The sequence below is a fragment of the Salvelinus namaycush genome, chromosome 19 (genome assembly GCF_016432855.1).
Source record: "Salvelinus namaycush isolate Seneca chromosome 19, SaNama_1.0, whole genome shotgun sequence".
In the NCBI taxonomy this organism is placed as follows: domain Eukaryota; kingdom Metazoa; phylum Chordata; class Actinopteri; order Salmoniformes; family Salmonidae; genus Salvelinus; species Salvelinus namaycush.
This window is the reverse complement of record NC_052325.1, coordinates 17072053-17093676: the sequence shown is the minus strand read 5'-3', so window position 1 is coordinate 17093676 and position 21624 is coordinate 17072053. Positions and strand designations below refer to the sequence as shown.

General features: G+C 43.3%; 1 protein-coding gene across 1 annotated transcript in view; it reads right to left on the bottom strand.

Moving 5' to 3' along the window:
• Positions 1-21624, bottom strand: part of LOC120063915 (interleukin-1 receptor accessory protein-like 1) — a 179693-nt gene that overhangs the window by 96449 nt on the left and 61620 nt on the right. The window contains exon 5 of the mRNA XM_039014228.1: positions 1410-1484. Within this exon, the coding sequence (XP_038870156.1) occupies positions 1410-1484 (75 nt within the window). The remainder of the gene's footprint in view (positions 1-1409; positions 1485-21624) is intronic.

Here is a 21624-nt window from a genome sequence, read left to right as displayed (position 1 = left end):
CTCTCTCCATCAGGGACGCCCTCAGTGCTGCCGGCTCCCCACAGTAAATCTGCCATATCGCTCCATAAAGCTGCTAGGGGCATGACTCGACAAATATTAAGAAAGAGGAGAATAAATAAATACAACTAAATAAAAGAGAAGCGCATCTGGAGGGAGTGGCTTCTTCATCCCTGCTCTGTGGAAGTGTGTGAGAAAAACAAAATGGAGTCAAGCTGTAAAATATTTATCTCAGTGTCTCTGAGCGTCCCTCTCTCTGCTGGGAGCCCTGTGGACAACACCATACACACATATACACGCACCCACACACCCGGGTATACTTGTGTGTGTGTGTTTGTTTGTGTGTGTGTACTGGCTTGCATGTATGTCAGTCCATTAAAGGTAGTCTATTCACCCTTGGTCAGACATGTTGGCTGAAAGCCGTGGTATATCAGACCATATACCATGGGTATGACAACACATTTATTTTTACTGCTCTAATGACATTGGTACCTAGTTTATACCAACAATAAGGCACCTCGGGTGTTTTTGGTATATTGGCCATATGCCACACCACCTTGGGCCTTATTGCTTAAATAACCCACCTGTCTCCCTAACAACAACAAAACACCAAAGACAGGAGTGGCATTGTCTCTGCAAAGCACTCTGTAGAGCAACACACAGACACAGACACACTGTATCTGCCTGCCGTCCGATGCCTTTCACCCTGACAGACAAAGGGAAGCTGTTTAGCCATTCAGACAGCAGCAAGCACCATGTGGACATCTGACTGTGCCCAGAACTCAGGCAATATGCTGTCACACACACACACCTCGCCCACCGTGACCCCTGCCAACAAAGACAAACAGCGGTAGTGTAAGCCACCTCCTCTCCGTGTGGACGACCACGCTACACAACACTGGCACCATATGGAGATGTCATTGTTGAGGAAACAGAACCGGGACATTAGCATAAGCACCATTTGTAAACACCATTTGCATACACAGATTTTGTTGTTGTTACAGTGTCAGTGTTCTTCTTCCAGAGGTAAAACTGTCATCATCAATCTGTCTGAGAAAGGGAAGTTATAGACTGAGAGGATGTGTGAAGTCATCGCTTTCTCAGACGTGTAGCGATGCAGTTCTTGTTCTGGGTCTCTTTCTCTCTCTCTGGAGTACACACAGCCACAACTCTAGTATACAGCACCACAGAGGAGAGAAAGAGAGATTCAGAGATTATAGAGGAAAACACAGCAGGACCACAGATAGAGAGAAAAGGAGAGGTTTGGTGAAGCTCACAGTCCATAGCGTACTGAAACAAACCTGTTCAGATTAGTAGCCACATCACACACCTGACAGCAAATACAGGCACACACACGCACACACACACAGCTCCTACAGATAATAAAAAGGTAATACAGCCCAAGCTCTTACCTAGCTGTAGCTCCATGTTGCTGATCTTGTTCTCAGAAGGATAAAGGATCTTTGGTGGCTTGTCAGTCAGAGGAGCTGGAATGAAGAAACACATAGTTCAGACATGTTAGATATTACACTCTAACACTAGAATACCATGCCATTGTCAACACCACCTTACTACTACAGAACCTTGCTTCGGTAAAGTCATAGGCCCTGTTCATAAGAGTATAGACTGAGGGAGGGAGAGGCAGGGATCGAGATAGAGAGAGAGAGAAAGTTTGTGAGCTTCTCTGAAGTAGAAAACTCCTAAAAGTACATACAGTCCTCCAGCAGCACATGAAGTCAGCTTCCTCAAATACTCTGTTGTCTTAACTCTCCCTGACACTAAACCAGAACCTTCTAAAAGCAATTAAGCGTTGACATAGTCTGGATCCTGCAACCAGAAAACAGACTAGCAGGAAGGGATGGTGCAGCGTTGGTGGTCATGTCACATTCAAAATGAACTAATGGACTTCGGTGGAGTGACAGCAAAGCACATCTCTTGTTGCCAAAGCAAAGACAACACGTACACTAGATCTCTCTCTCTCTTCCCTCCCTCTCTCTCTCCTCTCTTCCCTCTCTCCTCCTATGAATCTCAACTATGTTCCACTCCTCCTTCATCTCCTTTCTTCCCTTATTCTCCGTTATCTTTCAATAAAGAGCAATATTACTCTCTATTGGCCATAGAATCGACATGCAATTTGCTTGGCCTACTTATACACTAATAAATTAGTCAGTGATTTGACAGAGACATGACACCAGTGAATGGTGTTTCGTGTTTGAACAGACATCATGGGATGAGTGTCTCATCAAGTATGAGAGAGAGAAAGAGAGAGACAGATAGAGAGAGATTATGAGAGAAAGATAGAGAGAAGAGTGTGTGAAGAGTCATCACAATGAGTCTCTCTCTCTCTCTCGCTCTCTCTCTCTCTCTCTCTGTGTGTGTGTGTGTGTGTGTGTGTGTGTGTGTGTGTGTGTGTGTGTGTGTGTGTGTGTGTGTGTGTGTGTGTGTGTGTGTGTGTGTGTGTGTGTGTGTGTGTCTCATTGAGTAGTAGAGCTGATGTTCTAATGATGCTAATCGTCCAGACGGTGGATGTCAGGGCAGCTGGCTGGCTGGCTGGATGGCTGGCTGGCAGAATGTGGAAGCGTTTTCCCTGGGGAACCAGGAGAACACGGAACACTTTATTGCTGTTAAAAGCCTTTGTGTGTTTTGGGAGAGATGGGTTCAGCTCTTCAAGGAGAGATCATGTATGTACACCACTTACCATTTTAAAGACACAGAGACAGTGTGTCTGTGTGTGTAGGTGTGCAGGTGTGTGTTCTTCAGAGTTTGGATTGCAGTAATGACGGCTCTATGAATGTACCTACTAGCTCACTACACAGACAGGTCACCCGTGATACAAGTCAGTATTGGACGTCCATCCATGTCTGAGGACTTTGGGAAATGATGTGGAAACTGGCCACTAGGGGCAACACTGAACACTGTTACCTTCATGTAGGTTTAGATGTTGCTAGTGTGGTGTGGGCGGGGATGGCAGACGGGCGTAAGCATCTGTCTCTGATTCCAAAGGTTTAACGTTTGAATCCAGCGTATGAAAGTTGTTTTTATATTTTGTTTCAAGCCTATCCCAAACCTTAACGCTTACCTTAACCATTCAGTGTTAATGCCTGAACTTAACCTTAAACACTTTGACATTTTACGTTTGGAACAACTTCTAAGCAAGTTATGAGAGAGTAAAAACGAGATACACACATACACACAAACCGAGGACTAATTATATTGCTGTGTGTGTGGAGTGGTGCTGTGCTGGGTTTTTACTCAGGGCAGTTCGTTAGCCTGAGTCCTTCATTAACGTCTGCTCCTCAGACTGTCCTCAGTGGGTCCCTTACATCTTTAGCTTTATTACCAACCCCCCCCTCTCTCTCTTTCTGTACTTCTCAATCGCTTCCTCTTGTCTCTCTGTCTGTCTCTCTCTCTCTGTCTCTCTCTCTGTCTCTCTCTCTCTCTCTCTCTCTCTCTCTCTCTCTCTCTCTCTGACTCTCTCTCTCTCTCAATTCAATTCAATTCAATTGACTTTATTGACATGGCAAGTTCATTATTACTTACATTGTCAAAGTATACATATCGAAAAATAAAAATAAAATATATATGTATATATATACAAAATATATATATTTATATATAAATAAATGGTGGGACCAACAGCAATAATAATAGTAGTAGTGGACATGGGATTACCATTAACAACAACTACAACAACAATATTAATCAGAACAACAATACATTAAAGCAACAGTAGTAGACCAGTGTCAATATGACTTGAGAAGACACATGACCTGGTATGAAAGACAAAACAAAACTAAGCTAAATGGGAAATATTATCAACATTACTTTGCACTTTTCACTGGCTGTCCCTCAGGTTGTGGCAGGAGGACACATATTTGGCTGCCAAAACTGCACATTTTGGCTTTTCACCCAATAAATATTTGATTTTTTCTTCATCTTTTATAGTTTCAAATTCTTTGTATTGAATTATAATTTTGGGAAAGAAATATTCTCTTAGGTCTGAGTATTTGTCACAGTGTAATAGGAAATGCAGCTCTGTCTCTACCTCTCACCTGGAGCAGAGTGAGCACAGCCTGTCCTCTCTGGGCAGCCAGGTTTGTCTGTGATGACCGGTCTCTATAGCCAGACTGTGCTCACTGAGTCTCTCTCTCTCTCTCTCTCTCTCTCTCTCTCTCTCTCTCTCTCTCTCTCTCTCTCTCTCTCTCTCTCTCTCTCTCTCTCTCTCTCTCTCTCTCTCTCTTCTCTCTCTCTCTCTCTCTCTCTCTCTCTCTCTCTCTCTCTCTCTCTCTCTCTCTCTCTCTCTCTCTCTCTCTCTCTCTCTCTCTCGCTGCTGTTTGGGAGCATTGCTTTGGTTCTGTCTGGCTGTGTTTGTGGAGTTGCATAACTCCAAGCTGATGTTGCTATTGATGCAGTAACATCAGAGTCTTACTACTAGGAGTATAGTATGGTTCAATCATCATCACCTCTTCTCATCACGCTTATGTACAATGGGTACACGGTAGCCTAACACTGGAAAAAACTTGCTAACACCATTCATTTAAGTTCCTAGGTGTCCAAATCACGAAGGCCTTAAAATGGTCCACTCACACAGCACAGTCATGAAGTTGAAAAGATTTGACATGGGCCTTCAAATCTTCTAAAAAGTTCTACAGCTGCACCACTGTGAGTATCTTGACTGGCTGCATCACTGCTTGGTATGGCAACAGCACTGACCATGATTGTATGGCGCTACAGAGGGTAGTGTGGACAGCCCAGTACATCACTGGGGCCAAGCTCCCTGCCATCCAGGATCTCTTGATCAGGCGGCGTGAAAGGAAGGCCCGGAAGATAGTCAGACTCCTGCCACCCATGCCATAATCTGTTCTTTCTGCATCAGCATGACAAGCGGTCCCGGTCCATCAAGTCTGACACCAACAGGCTCCTGAACAGCTTCTATCCCCAAACCATAAGACTGCTAAATAGCTAACAGAATGGCCACACGGACTATCTGAGTTGACCCTTGTATTTTATTTAGATTTTTGCACTGTCACTCCAACACACATAACATGGACACATATTTATACTGACTCTACACACTCACAATGACACTCCAACACACATAACATGCACACATATTTATACTGACTCTACACACTCACAATGACACACACATAACATGCACACATATTTATACTGACTCTACACACTCACAATGACACTCCAACACACATAACATGCACACATATTTATACGGACTCTACACACTCACAATGACACTCCAACACACATAACATGCACACATATTTATACTGACTCTACACACAAATACACACACTCACATACAATCATACTTTATGCTGCTGCTACTCTGTTTTTCATATATCCTGATGCCTAGTCACCTTACCCCTATACATACATATCTACCTCTATCATTGCAGTATCCCTGCACATTGTAAATATTGTACTGGAACTGACCCTTATTTCTTATTTAAAATGTCTTGTGTGTTCTGGTTCTACCTTATGATATTTTTAGTGCTACATTGACATTGATTACTGCATTGTTGGGTTTGGAGCTTTCAAGAAAGGCATTTCACTGTACTTGTGCCCATGACATTGAAACTTGGTGTGTACATCGAAGTTGTGTGTATGTGTGGGTCGATAATATATGTGTATTTGTGGGTGGGTGAAAGACATAGGTATGTATGTGTGTTTGTTTGTGTGTGTATATAATGTGTATGTGCTGAATGTGTCAGGGTTAATGTACTTAATGTGTGAGTGGGTGGGTTGTCTGACGTTGGTTGGAGAGGGGCGGCCACGGGCTCTTAGACATAAGTGTTTACATTGTTAACAGGTAATCACACAGCACCAATTACACTGGATACTCATACCATTCTAATTAAATATCAAACTGCTACGTACATAATTACACGACTGGTGATCCTATAGCTAATCATGTGATGAGTAAACTAAAGTAGAGACACGAGGACAGAATACGAGAGGGATAGAGAGAGAGAGAGAGAGAGAGAGAGAGAGAGAGAGAGAGAGAGAAAGAGGGAAAGAGAGAGAGAGAGAGAGAGAGAGAGAGAGAGATAGATAGATAGATAGATAGAGAGAGAGAGCGACAGAGAGAGAGAGAGAGAGAGAGAGGGGGAAAGAGACAGGGAGAGAGAGAGAGAGAGAGAGAGAGAGAGAGAGGGAAAGAGACAGGGAGAGGGAGAGAGAGAGAGAGAGAGAGAGAGGGAAAGAGACAGGGAGAGAGAGAGAGAGAGAGAGAGAGAGAGAGAGAGAGAGAGAGAGAGAGAGAGTGACACAGACACACACACACACACACTAGAGCAACGTGCTCCTCTCCTTCCTTGGCATGCTACATTTGACTCTGAAAATCTCATTACTTTAATTACCATTTCTTTATGGAGAAATACATTAATTATGTGGATTCAGTTGGAGACGCCATTTAAACAGAGAGAGAGAGGGAGGCTTGGAACAGACTCATAACCCAGAAAACACTGATCTGCCTCAGACACCGCACTAACACAGCCACGAAATGAAGGGAAGAAAAGAGAAAAACAGGTTGTTTAGCCAAGAAGGCTCACATGGATATGAAAACCTGTCCTGAAAAGATGGACGGAGGGAAGAGGTCAGAGGGGGTATAAAAGAAACAGAATTTGAACAGAGAGAGAGAGGAGAGAGACACACACAAACAGAGACACGCAGCGAGAGAGAGTGAGACACATAGAGAAAGAGAATGAGTGCCACTGCCGGAAAAGGACAAAGAGGAAACACAATCACCATCAATCGCCATGGAGACCAGGAGAGGGCAGTAGGGAAAACCCAGCCTTTATCAGTACAGCAAAGACCAAGACAACACTTTAATACCACACACACACGGTGAGGGCGCAGATAGGAGAACCCACACACTCTCAACCCACACACTTCTTTAGACGCTACTTCCTCTGACCTGTGACACACACTTTCAGTGAAACATAAAATAATTGTCTTTATGCATGTATAGGTATTTTTGTGTGTGTGTGTGTATGTGTGTGCATGCCTGTATAAGTGTGTTTAGGCACGTCTATCGTGATGAGTGTGCTTGGTGTCCGATATTCGATAATTGATGATTCACCATCTCATTGATGTGTGAGCATTGTCAACAGGTCTGTCTTTGTGACTGCTGCAGAGACAGCGACACCACAACTCATCTCAGGGAATACAGAGCGCCATCCATCAACTCCCTGAAGATCTCCAACATTGAAAAAGTTACTATAAGTATTTGCCTTCAAATGAATGCTGCAAATTATCAAGTTGAGGAGCTTGTACAAGTTAAGTGGATATGACTGTGTCTCTAGGCTTGTTTTACTACACTTATGTTCCAGTTTAATAGCTTAAATCAGGCATAATTTGCATGGAATTACCTAAGAAAACACAAATGTGAATACTGAGTGTACAAAACATAACACTACAAGGTGTGGAAAACGTTTTACAAGGATGCTGGCCCAAGTTGACTCCAATGCTTCCCACAGTTGTTTCAAGTTGGATGGATGTTATTTTGGTGGTGGACCATTCTTGACCCAGCAGCGTTGCAGTTCTTGACACACTCAAACTGGTGCGCCTGGCACCAACTATCATACCCTGTTCAAAGGCACTTCAATGTTTTGTACACTCAGTGTATAGTAGTTTTGCACTGTAGTGCATGTTGTTTTGACTCTGGAGTTAATTTAAGATATACTGTATGTTCTATCACTCTGAAACACTAACACCATCCCACTGTAAGCCTGTGTATTAAGCTCACTACAAGCTCTACGCAGACACATGATTCGGAGTGTTGCAATGCCGTTTTTCGTCACAAAAGTGGTGGCTCCTTGTAATACGCTTCGGCATTCGACTAACTTTTTTACAAACTGAAAATTGAGACATGCCATATCATTCCTTTCACAGCCACGGGGGAGTATTGTCGCTTGGTTCCTACCGTATAGACTATTCATCAAAGTAGCCTATTTTGCATCGATAACCAAATATAATCTCTGCGAATGTTCAAACAGTAAACCAAACAATAAGAATCCACCCAAAGAAGTATTTTGTTTAGAAGTAATAACTAGTGACTACAGGCGATTGTGGAAGGGTAGAGCCTGCTGTAGCCTACTAGGGAACCATGTAATGTTTTCTCCTTGATCAAAACATGATGAAGTTCTATGTTTAGATGATATGGGAATGAATCTCAAACTTGGATAATGTTTTAGCTTATACTGGCAAGAATAAGAACATCTTTTTTAAAATTATAAATCGGATTGTTACACATGGAGATGAGGGAAGCTAAAAAGTCTAGCTAGCTTGCTATGTTTTTAGCCAGGCTAAAGGCAGCTAGCTAGTAGCAGCAAGGGAAGACGACTGATCCTTCCTTTCACAAAATTAAAAGACAAAAATAAAAAACTTTGCTAACGCCCTCTTGTGAATGGGAGTGGGACTGGGGAGGATATCATGTTACCAAAAGGTGTCCGCTACTCCAAAAATCCCACTCAATCCACGTGCACGCACGTACATAGATCAACAGAGTGAAGAGTGTAGTAACCTTTAGCAGTGTGGGATTCTATGGATATAAGCCGTGCATGTGTGTCTGTCTCTGTGTGAGTCTGTGTGTGTGTGTGTGTGTGTGTGTGTGTGTGTGTGTGTGTGTGTGTGTGTGTGTGTGTGTGTGTGTGTGTGTGTGTGTGTGTGTGTGTGTGTGTGTGTGTGTGTGTGCACAGTGGGACTCCATGGATATAAACTTTGTGTGTAGCTTTATGTGTGAGGCAGAGATAGATGGTGCGTGTGGACCTGTGTGTATTAACACAGAGCGAGACTATGGATTTAAGATTTGTGATCAGTCATCCACAATCCCATTTCTGCTCGGCAGAGAAAATGTTCGCTGGACTTTTCAGACGGCTTATTGCGGGTGAGTGACTGTGGGGAAACAGCAAATTAATAAATTACGAACGAAGCTGGAATGCTCGGATCATTGGGCTTTTCACCGTCAAGACTGCGGCTGCTGGGAGATTTGTAGGAGAGGAACGCAGTACTAGCAAATTGGTGACAAAGGTGAAAAAAAAGAAAACAAATGAAAATGAGAGATGCATAGAATGGAATTTCTCCCACATATCGATGTAGAGACTGCGGTTTAGAAAGTTGGTAGGCCAAGACATAGAAAAGGCAATACGCGCAGGCGCACACACACACACACACACAAACACACACACACACACACACACACACACACACACACACACACACACACACACACACACACACACACACACACACACACACACACACACACACACACACACACACACACACACACACACACACACACTCACACTCACACACACACACACACACTCCTGTGAGGTCCTGAATGCAAGGCTGTGCTGTCCTGTAGCTCAGGTAATTAGACTGACCAGCTGAACAGGAAGAATGGAGGGGTGAAGAGGTGAAAACATCAGCTGTAATATCCCCTCTTTATGTCTCCCCAACAGTTTCCAAAGATGTCCTTTTGCAGTGGGATGTGATGCTGATGATGCAAATGAGTTTGGCCTTGGCCTAGATAGGAATCAGCTGCGATTGTATTCCTTATCATGTAATAATAATAGATGCAAGGCCAAGTCCTTCTCTTCGCTTTACGCCTCACCCCAAAAGGAAGTGTTACCATGACAATGGGTGAGGTGAGGTGGACCGGCCTTCCAAAGGGAGTCTTCTAGATGCTGATATATGAAATGCCAAACACTGATACACTGATACCCTCAGTCTCTCCTGAACGTCTGCTTACAGAGAAGCAACATCCTTGTGTGTTTGAGCCTGTGAACATTCCTATAGAGGTTGAGTCCAAATAACCCCCTAGTGAGTGTGTCTCTGGCCCATAGCCTGGATTAATATATGGTGAATAGAGGGCCATCTGATACCCAGCCAGACTCATGCCATCTGAGATGTTTTATTAATCCATATCAAACTGAAATGAGAAAAGAGACATATAATTAGGAGCCACTTCCTGGATAGATCTATTCCTGCCCCACTCCCCCTCCTCGCTTCCCAAGGAATACCAGGAATCCTTAATTAACTCCCAGGTACAGCACTCATTCATTATGGGAATGCTAACCATGTGTATGTGACCAATAACATTTGATTTAATTTGATTTGTCCCTGAATGTGTAATTCCAAAGTGGAGCACTTTGTTAGGATACTTTGAACCTTTAGCAAAGTCAATACACATCATCCTACTGACAGAAGTTTTTTTTACCAGGTAGAGGGAAACAATTAACAACCGGAGGAGGATATAGAATCGGCTTCCTATTTCGCAACAAAGCATTCTTCACTCATGCTGCCAAACATACCCTCGTAAAACTGACCATCCTACCGGTGCTCGACTTCGGCGATGTCATTTACAAAATAGCCTCCAACACTCTACTCAACAAATTGGATACAGTCTATCACAGTGCCATCCGTTTTGTCACCAAAGCCCCATATACTACCCACTACTGCGACCTGTATGCTCTCGTTGGCTGGCCGTTGCTTCATACTCGTCGCCAAACCCACTGGCTCCAGGTCATCTATACGTCTTTGCTAGGTAAAGCCCCGCCTTATCTCAGCTCACTGGTCACCATAGCAGCACCCACCCGTAGCACGCGCTCCAGCAGTTATATCTCACTGGTCATCCCCAAAGCCAATTCCTTCTTTGGCTGCCTTTCCTTACAGTTCTCTGCTGCCAATGACTGGAACGAACTGCAAAAATCACTGAAGCTGGAGACACATCTCCCTCACTAGCTTTAAGCACCAGCTGTCAGAGCAGCTCACAGATCACTGCACCTGTACATAGCCTATCTGTAAATAGCCCATCCAACTACCTCCTCCCCATACTGTATTTATTTATTTATCTTGCTCCTTTGCACCCCAGTATCTCTACTTGTACATTCATCTTATGCACATCTACCATTCCAGTGTTTAATTGCTATATTGTAATTACTGCGCCACCATGGCCTATTTATTGCCTTACCTCCCTTATCTTACCTCATTTGCAAACAATGTATAGACTTTATTTTCTACTGTACTGTATTATTGACTGTATGTTTGTTTATTCCATGTGTAACTCTGTGTTGTTGTATGTGTCAAACTGCTTTGCTTTATCTTGGCCAGGTTGCAGTTGTAAATGAGAACTTGTTCTCAATTAGCCTACCTGGTTAAATAAAGGTGAAATAAAAATAAATAAATCAATAGAGAGAGACAGGGAGAAAAGGAGAGAGAGAAAGAGAAAGAGAGAGAGAGAGAGAGAAATGGAGAGAGGAGAGAGGGACTAAGAGACAACATGTTGTATTGTTTGCCAGAGTTTGCTGTGATTCTGCCATCTCAGCAGGCGTGTGTGTGTGTGTGTGTGTGTGTGTGTGTGTGTGTGTGTGTGTGTGTGTGTGTGTGTGTGTGTGTGTGTGTGTGTGTGTGTGTGTGTACAGACATTCGGTTGCCCCTTAAATCTACAGGGCTGACAGCTCAGTCCAATAAGCTCTACCATCCTTCCTTACACAGTCTCAATACATTAGACTTATCCTAATGCCAGAGAAGCCGGTGTTTGGAGGATATATTGGCACGGATGTTGTTAGGCCCGAGATGAAGTCGAGAAAGTCGCTTACATTTCAAGTTAAAGTGTACTGTTGGCTACAAGCTAACGTTAGCTGGCTGGCTCGCTAGTGTATGATCTGGGTAGTTATATTATTCGTATCTCAGAGCCATTTGCATTGCTAGTTATATCCTAATCTTAGCTAGCTAAAATTAAACCTGGTTGGTTAGCTCCCTGCAGATTCATGCAGGGTAGTAACGTTATGAGTTGGGATTATGGTTAATTGTTTAGCTAACTAGTTACATGTCTAAACAAAAGACTCCACTATGCAAGTAACCATTTCAATAGAATCTTCATGATGTCACTGTGACATCTGTCGATAGATGTAGCTGGTAAATTTGCACTGGTTATCTACTCTGATTTCAGAACACTGTTGTCTGAGTATGCCAGAGCGCAGAATAACTGACACATTTCCGAATGCTCAACATCCGTTGAATATGGCCGGTGTCAGTGAACGTTGGAAAAAAAGCGTAATTCAATTGTTGCCAGCAGCACAGTTGCAGTCACCAACGCTCTGGATAACATGAAAACAGCCTAACCAGAGTAAAATGGTCAGAGTGAGCTGTTCTCTCATTTGTGTCTGGAAGTAGCTAGCAAGCTAGCCAACGTTAGCCAGTCAGCTTGGGTACTTGACTGCTGTTGTTAGTTCAGAACACATGGATCAACCCTACTCCTCGGCCAGAGTTTACAGTGTGTGCTCTGAACGCACCGAGAGCGAAATGCTCTGATTTACGAATGGACAATCTGACAATGCTTTGAGTTTACGAACGCCCAGAGCGCACTCTGGCACTCCAGATTATAAACCAGCCTTTAGTCTTGAAATCCTTGGTTGTTTAGTACATGGTCTCACATGTGAATCCTTAAAGAGATGGGTGGGGCTAAGGCTTTAGGGTATGAACGATGCTGAATGGGTGTAGACAAAGAAGAGCTCTCCAGTAGGTGTACCAAAAATATTCAAGGAACATTTTCTCAAAAGTGAGGTTACAAGTTTAGCAACTTTCAAAGCAGAATGACTTTCCTATTGTTCCTCAACTGTACTGTATGATATACCATTTTGTATATCTGAGTCTCTACTTTTATTCAATGTAAGAAACACAATTTCAAATGTTGCTACATAAGACCGAATCGAGCCGGTCGGTCTCATATTCAAATAATGATTGACATATTTTCATTAAAAACGTTATTTTGATGAATTTATTCAAACTATTTCATCCTTCCACAAGATATTGTCCCGATACAAATCTAGGGTTGCTACCCAAGTCGGCTGGTTGTTCATTCTATCGGTTTGTTTGCTAGAGACCCAGTTGTTCAGTAATTTTGTTCTGTATGTAATAATGCCTGTGTGTAGCTGGTGTAGAGGAGTCAGGCACAGGACAGCAGATATGAGTAATAAACGTATTTACTCAAGATTCCACAAATACAACACAAAATATTTGAGCCCACAATAACGGACCGTATTACAACAAACAATCACTCACAAACAAACATGGGGTAACAGAGGGTTAAATCATGAACAAGTAATTGGGGAATTGAAACCAGGTGTGTAAGACAAAGACAAAATAAATGGAAAATGAAAAGTGGATCGGCGATGGCTAGAAGGCCGGTGACGTCGACCGCCGAACGCCGCCCGAACAAGGAGAGGGACCGACTTCGGCGAAAGTCGTGACACTGTATCTATGGATGCGACCCATTCGTTCTAAATGTTCCATTGACATACTGGCTGGCAATGTTCTTATCCCTTGCTTGCTACCTAGCCAACTACGGCTAACTTACGGTCACGTCAAAAATTGCAGCTAGAATAACAGCAAAGTAGCAGCATTTGCATTTGTTTAAGCTGTTTTCTAGTGACATTTATTTGGATACTGTACACCCATAACAATGAGCTAATGAGGCGCAATTTCGCCAGGCATAGGACATTTGTTCAGAGGAGCTAGCCAATAACACAGCTAACACAATCAATTCAAACTGAAGCTGGAAAGACTGCAAACTAGCTGCACTTCGTTTCGTTTGACCTTTTTTCAATTAACATTTCTTTGTATATATCCATAAAAATATTGCCAGCTGATTCATGATTTCGACTGGCTGAGAAACACTGCCTGCATGTCTGTCTCGTCCAGACTCCCAACATGTTCATTACTATTGGTCAGCTGGAGATCGAATATGAATATTGAAACAATATAATATATTGCAAATATTGGAGAGACAGACAGCAAGGTTTATACAAATCTCCGCTGTTGAAAACTAAATATTAGACTAAAAGAAATGTGAGATAATGTCTAGATGCTTTTTATAGTGGAGATCAAGTTTATAAATTGCTTGGCTGGGCTGATGAGACAGTGGATTGCGCAGTCAGATGGAACAGAGTAAATAGGCATTTTAACGTCATAGATTTAGCCGGTGGTAACTTGTGGAATAGACACTGGCTGGAATACGGTTTAAACCAATCAGCATTCAGGATTAGACCCACCCCTTGTATAAATAAACATTATATACTGAAAGTATATATTGTAAAACTGTGTACGGTGTACTACATGTCTGTAGGATAATGTATTTGTTTGGTGGTTTTTCTGTCTTCTGTCAGTCAAGGATGTCTATATCATAATGATGCATTAGGATGCACATTTTAACCTCTATGGGATCGGTGTCCCTAAACCGGGACGATCGTTGCTAACGTGCGCTAATGTAACTAGAATGACGTTGTAAACAACAGCCAACTTTCCGGGATATAGACATGTCTTATATGGGCAGAAAGCTTCAATTTTTGTTAATCTAACTGCAGTGTCCAGTTTACAGTAGCTATTACAGTGAAAACATACCATGCTATTGTTTGAGGACAGTGCACAACTACAAAACACTTTTATCACGGCAACTGGTTTGATACATTCACCTCTGAAGGTAAATAATGTACTTACATTCAGTAATCTTTCTCTGATTTGCCATCCTGAGGCTCCTAGAGATAAAATGTAGCATACTTTTGTTTGAAAAAATCAATTTTGGGTTCTACAGTTTCAACTTCTGCTGTCACATTTTACTTCGAGTGGGCTAAATTAAATCTCAGTTTCCAGAAATGTGTTAAGTGTTTCAAAACAATGTTAATGTTATACGACTCATCATTTAGGACATCTATATTTGTACTCAGTTTCAGAAAGTAATTCTGGCACATAAAAAATAAGTTTAAATTAAGCAGTGATGGAAAGTGAAAGCTATTTGAAATGAATGAGGATTAGTTTTAATGTGCCCATTGTTTACATAATAACAAGGTATGAGATAGAGAAGAGGAAGAGAGGATGAAAGGATTTAACCCACCCTTTGTATAAAGTGTCATACACATTGCTCATTATGCTCTAATTCTCTACATGCTATATGTTCCAATCTAAACTCAAATTAGAGTAATTTCTCAGGATGCTTTTAAGTTACCTAGAGCTAACTCCTACAGTCCATGTAGCTCAAACAACACAGACCTCCCCTAAAACTACTAATTCATAGAATAGCCTACAAAATGGCTGAAACAGATTGTTGTTGAGGAGCATTTCTCTACCACCCAGTTTGGTAACGTGCATTTCTTCATAGAGCAGCACAAGACATGGGTTCTCTCAGCCAAGGAGGAGCACTAGGCCTGTTGAATGTGTATTCATGCAGGAGTGTGTGTGTGTGAGTATTGTGCGAGAGGGCATGTATGATTGCTGGAGGTTAGCTACAGGCCTGCTACATTTCCGTGCCTGTTTGTGTGAGCATATTTGTGTATGTATGTGTGTGTGTGTGATATGGTCTGGGCAGGGGCGGTGTGCCTGTTAAGTGTGTATTCATGCGTGTGCATCTGTGTTTCTACAATTTAGAGGGCCTACTAGAGAAAGTGTGTGTGTGTGTCTGTCTGTGTATCGTCTCCTCAGGGGTGGTGCGCCTGTTAAGATGTGTAACAACAGAAATGTGCGTGTGAGTCTGTGATCACTGGGGGAGGTGTGTGTTCAGATGTGTAAAAATAAGTGTGTGTGTGTGTGAGTGAAATGATCACTGGGGTGTGGTGTTGCATGTTGCTGAACAGTGAGACACTGCTGGAGACCCAGCAGGGGAGAATGCATGGAAGAAAAAGGACAAGGAAGTCTGCATATCTCTCTCCCTTCCATCTTCCTTCTCTCTTATCCTCTTCTATCCTTTCCCTCTCTCTCCCTTCCATCTTCCTTCTCTCTTATCCTCTTCTATCCTTTCCCTCTCATATCATGTTTGGGACAAACACATAGGCCTTTAAACAGAGGTTTAATTGGGATTGGGTGGGGGGTGGTGGGGGGGGGGGGGGGGGGGGTAGTAGTTCATGGATGCACACGGGGGGTGGGGTCTATAATGGATTAACCTAAACAATATACAACAAAAGCACATGACAGCATACTACATGCTCCTAATTAATAAACTGCTGTAACTGGCAGCTGTTTACCCCATTTTCTCTCAACCAAATACCATGTGATTTCTGTGTATTGCTCAGATGAAGGCATTCCAGTGGAGTGACTTTTCATATTCAAACATATCAAACATATTCAAACTCTCACTTCATTTCAAATGTGCAGGCTTTAACACCCAAAACATCAATCATTGGTCAGTATTTTTTAGCAGTGGTGTCAAAGGTCGCAATGGGGCCTATCACATTTGTTTTTAGAACGACTGTGAGAAGGTCAGTTCTGGTGAGTTTTTAAAAGGACAATCTACCCAATATAAATTAAATACAATTATACTGACACCATCTAAAATATAATTTGATCACAAACTCTAAACATTATCTTGTTGCTAGTTAGCAACATATTGATGACTTGAATGTCCCCAAAATATGTAGGCAAACCTCTTACACCTGACCCATGTCACATTTGGCCACTGTCTACCCTGTATGTACGCAACGCAAACACACGTAACAATCCACTTCAAAGTAAAAAGCCTAGGCACAAATATTTGTTTATGTTCCATTTTTGGGGGGTGTGAGCAGTCTGTGTGAGCAGTCTGTGTGAGCAGTCTGTGTGAGCAGCCTGTGTGAGCAGCCTGTGTGAGCAGTCTGTGTGAGCAGCCTGTGTGAGCAGCCTGTGTGAGCAGTCTGTGTGAGCAGTCTGTGTGAGCAGCCTGTGTGAGCAGTCAGAAAAGTGCTTGCACAGAGTCTCATATGTTTTGATGACATGGGGCGGGCGACACGTGGTACATTACCAGTATTCTGACTTGATTTTCATTAGATATTGTTGAAGGCAAAATTGGCACAATGGAAGGTACCAGGGCTCAGCCCCGCCTGGCTCTCATTTGGATCGTAGGTGCTGGGGCTCAGCCCCGCCTGGCTCTCATTTGGATCGTAGGTGCTGGGACTCAGCCCCGCCTGGCTCTCATTTGGATCGTAGGTGCTGGGACTCAGCCCCGCCTGGCTCTCATTTGGATCGTAGGTGCTGGGGTTCAGCCCCGCCTGGCTCTCATTCGGATCATAGGTGCTGGGGTTCAGCCCCGCCTGGCTCTCATTTGGATCGTAGGTGCTGGGACTCAGCCCCGCCTGGCTCTCATTTGGATCGTAGGTGCTGGGGCTCAGCCCCGCCTGGCTCTCATTTGGATCGTAGGTGCTGGAGCTCAGCCCCGCCTGGCTCTCATTTGGATCGTAGGTGCTGGGACTCAGCCCCGCCTGGCTCTCATTTGGATCGTAGGTGCTGGGACTCAGCCCCGCCTGGCTCTCATTTGGATCGTAGGTGCTGGGGTTCAGCCCCGCCTGGCTCTCATTCGGATCATAGGTGCTGGAGCTCAGCCCCGCCTGGCTCTCATTTGGATCGTAGGTGCTGGGGCTCAGCTGGCCCAATTCAATCCCTGGCCCCTGCAATACCATCACAGTCTCCCTGTGCTCTCTACTGCTGATGACACTATTGACATATTGACAGGCTGAATGTGGGTGTATGCTATGTGCTCTCTCCATTTCTCTTACTCTCTCAGCTCCGAACCTTGCTCTTTCTCCCTCAAATTTTCTGCTCTCTCTCTATGCCCTCCTTCTTCCTCGCTATCTCTCTCTCTGCCTCCCACTACCTCTTTTCCTTCCCTCACTCTGTGTCCTGTATGGTATCTGAATGTGTGTGTGTGTGTGTGTGTGTTAACATCCACCTCAGCTGCGGTACCTCTTGTACACGACACTGTGCTTCCATTAGGGGCCAGCTCACAGACAACATGGAGACGTTCAATAATGCAGACCTGCAGCTTAGAACTACTGCTGGAAGACAACACTAACAGACAACCAACCGTTCGGCGCTCCCCAATCCCCTCCCAGATCCGGCTTCCTGTCTGCTTCAGATAGCACATCAGTGGAGCAGAGATACAGGAGCCATTACTACCTGATAACATTGTAAAGACTAGAGTATATACAGGTGGGAGAGAGGGAGTAAGGAAGGGAGGGAGGGAGTAAGGAGATAAAGAGAGAGGAAGAGAGTGATAGAGGGCCTGAAAAGAGACAGGCAAACAGATGCATAATGCAATAGGATGCAGAGACTTAGTTGATAATATGTGGCTATCACACCAGGACACACACACGCGCACACACACACACACACACACACACACACACACACACACACACACACACACACACACACACACACACACACACACACACACACACACACACACACACACACACACACACACACACACACACACACCTACCTAACCTATGGAGAAAGCAGCCAGGTCACCTGTGACACACGTCAGTATTCGATGTCCATCCATGTCTGACGTTGCTGAGTTAATGCCTCAACTTAACCCTAACCTTAAAAATTCAGAGTTAATTCCTAAACACTTCGAAATGTGTAGTTCGGTATTTGAGGTTTGAGAAACATGGATGGACATTTAAGTCTGACGTGAGACTGTGAGAGCTAGTTGGGGGAAAGATGGATATAGGAGCTGAGAGACAGGATTAACTCTCTTCTTGCAAATTACAACCAGCATGCCATGCAGAGACACTAATCGTAGATGTGTGTATGCAGATGCGTCATGCCCATGTGGGGCACAGTGGAATGAGCCCCCTCAGATTTGTCCTTGTTGTTGTTTCTCTGTAATATTTCTAGCCACCGAGCAATTGTATGAGTTTGGCTTTAGCTAGCCCAGATAGGGTCATAATTTCCCAACCACATAACTAGCTACCAAGAAGTCATTTCAGGCTATCAATCAAGTTAGAGTAGCTAGCTTGTCTAACTACAGGTAACTGCCAAAACGAATGGAAACACAAACATAAAGTGTCTTAAAATGCCATTGGTCCACTACGAGCCAGAACAGCTTCAATGCACCTTGGCATATATTCTACTAGTGTCTGGAATTCTATTGGAGGGATGCGACACCATTCTTTCATGAGAAATTCCATAATTTGGTGTTTTGTTGATGGTGGTGGATAACGCTGTCTCAGGCGCCTCTCCAGAATCTCCCATACGGGTTGAGATCTGTTTACAGACTGCCACGGCATATGGCTTACATTCCTTTCAGTGATGCATAGAAGCATATTACATTTCTTTAAAAAATAAATCTGCACCCGCGGAAAGGCAATTAGCATAATAAACGAATCCCGTCAATCCGTCAGTTTAAGTTAGAGAAGTTTTTTTGGCTTTTGATGCATCTCAATCCACCGCATCCGCCGATGTCGCACTTCTGCTTCTGTGGTGAAAGGTCTTTGTCAGACAATGAGACAAAATCGTATGAAGTGTCTGAAAACAATAAAAAATTAGGTTTTGCTCTGCGACCCCCACAAGCGTCTTGGGACTCATCTTCTGTCTGTAGCGTCCAAACAGCTTGCGCTACACACTAATATGACCCCTCTGTGGAAAGGCCTCTGTACACGCCTATGTAAATATTCCAATCAAAATCAGCCGTTTCCAGCTACAATAGTCATTTACAACATTAACAATGTCTACACTCTATTTCAGATCAATTTGATTTTGTTTTAATGGACAGAAAATGTGCCTTTCTTTCAAAAACAAGGACATTTCTAAGTGACCCCAAACTTTTGAACGGTAGTGTATATACATACATACAGTCTAGGCCTCTACCGATGTAGGGTCTTAATTTGACCCAGATTGCTACAGCAGGAAAATAATCCTGCAGCAACAGGACATTTGAAATATTATGTGGATTATAATGAATGGTCATTTTGGTAGGGTTTGATACATTTATTATAAGGAAAAATCAAGTGTGAAATCTGAAAGTAAAAATGACAAACTTCAGAAGCCTTTTTCAACATCAAATACACTACAAGTTTAACATTTCCTGAATTGCAGGAAAGTTATCTTGCAACTGGGTGCTCAAAATTACTATCCTAGATCTGGACTGTACTGTCTATAAAAACCTCACCCTCTGTAGAGTAGAGAGAGATGGAGGTCATTCATTAGACAAATGCAGAATCTAAATGAATGTTCAGGCCCTGGGAGACAGGTTTGTAGTCCAGAGCCCTTCTAGGAGGTGTGGATAATGAGAACCACATTGCAGGTTCACTCAGAATGTTTACATTGTATACAAGGTGTACTGTAAACCGTGAAACCGACATATTGCATGCCCATCTCACAGACATTGTCATTGTATACTGATTGCAATCAATTGCCTTCATCTGCGATTGGTTGAAGTCGGGCCAGGGTACAAAAACTTTCCTAAAGGGTTCTTCGGCTGTCCCCATAGGATAACTTTTTTTGGTTCCATGTAGAACTCTCTGTGTAAAGATCTCTACATGGAACTGAAAAGGGTTCTACCTGGAACCAAAAAGGGTTCTTCAAAGGGTTCTCCTATGGGGACAGCCGAACAACCCTTTTAGGTTCTGAATAGCACCTATTTTTCTAAGAGTGCCAAAAAAGATTGGAAAATAACAGCTTTTAAAAACACTTACTGGAGCTTCTTTTACTTAGAGGAAAATCATTCATTTAAGGTCGGCTGTCTTTAAAAGTACACTTAACAAAACTATTTTGGAGTAAAGTGCATCTTCTTTTCACCAGAACTCTGGTTTTAGCCAGCTAAGCAAAACCCTTAAGCGATACACACTTTTTAAAGTCTCTATCCCCCTTGGAGTGCCATGTTTGTTAATTGGTGCTCTTGCTCCATAAGCAAGGAGGAGGACTCACATGCAAAATGGAGCTAGAAAACTAAAATGGTGGTCTGTCTTAGAGGGTGATGGGACAGGCTCAGGAAAGATTAACTCCCAGGAGGCAAAGAGAGAGAGAGAGAGGCAGAGAAAGAGAGTGAATCTGCTCTCTGCTTTCCTTTTTTGCTCTGTCAATCATGGACCCGGAGAAAATCCATCCTGCCCTCCATAAAAACTAAACTGGGCTGTCTAAAAGAAGCTGAGAATAGTCTCAGCTATGAACTCTATGCTCTATGCTATGAATTCGACTGACGATTCATTAACACACACACGTACGCACACACACACACCAAAAGTCCCAACAACCACTCAGAAACGGCGCTGCCTGCAAAAAAGTAAGTGCTCTTACACTGCAGTGTTAAATACGCTGTGGCTAAACTAGCACTCATGCTAAGTGTTAAACAGTGAGTGCTAACAGAGCTCAACATTAGCGTGGTGTGATGGATGAGGAGGCCCTCCCCTCCCCCAGCTGTCATGTTGAACCTTTAACAACTGAGTTCAATGATGCCAGTCAGGAGATTTGTGTTTCTCTGTTTGTTTGCCTCCCTCTCGTTCTCATTCCAAAACCAATACACGATGCTCTCTCCTCTTAACGACACTCTCGCTCTCTCTCTCCTCCTGCCTTACGAGACAGATGGAGATCATTAGTCTTTTCATTTTTATTTTCTCTCCCTCTCTCTTTCTTTTTCTCAGTATCTCTCTCACACTCTCAGTAAATCTCTCTCTCTAGGACTTCATATTTGTGTCTGTCCTCTTCCTTCTCTCTCCATCTCTCTCAATCACTCGCTCTTCACACACTTACTCATCTCCATCTAAATCTACACAGATTTATAGGTAATGTTTAACATGTCAACTCTAACAAGCACTCTGTCACCAATGTCACAGTGGCTTAGTCAAGTCA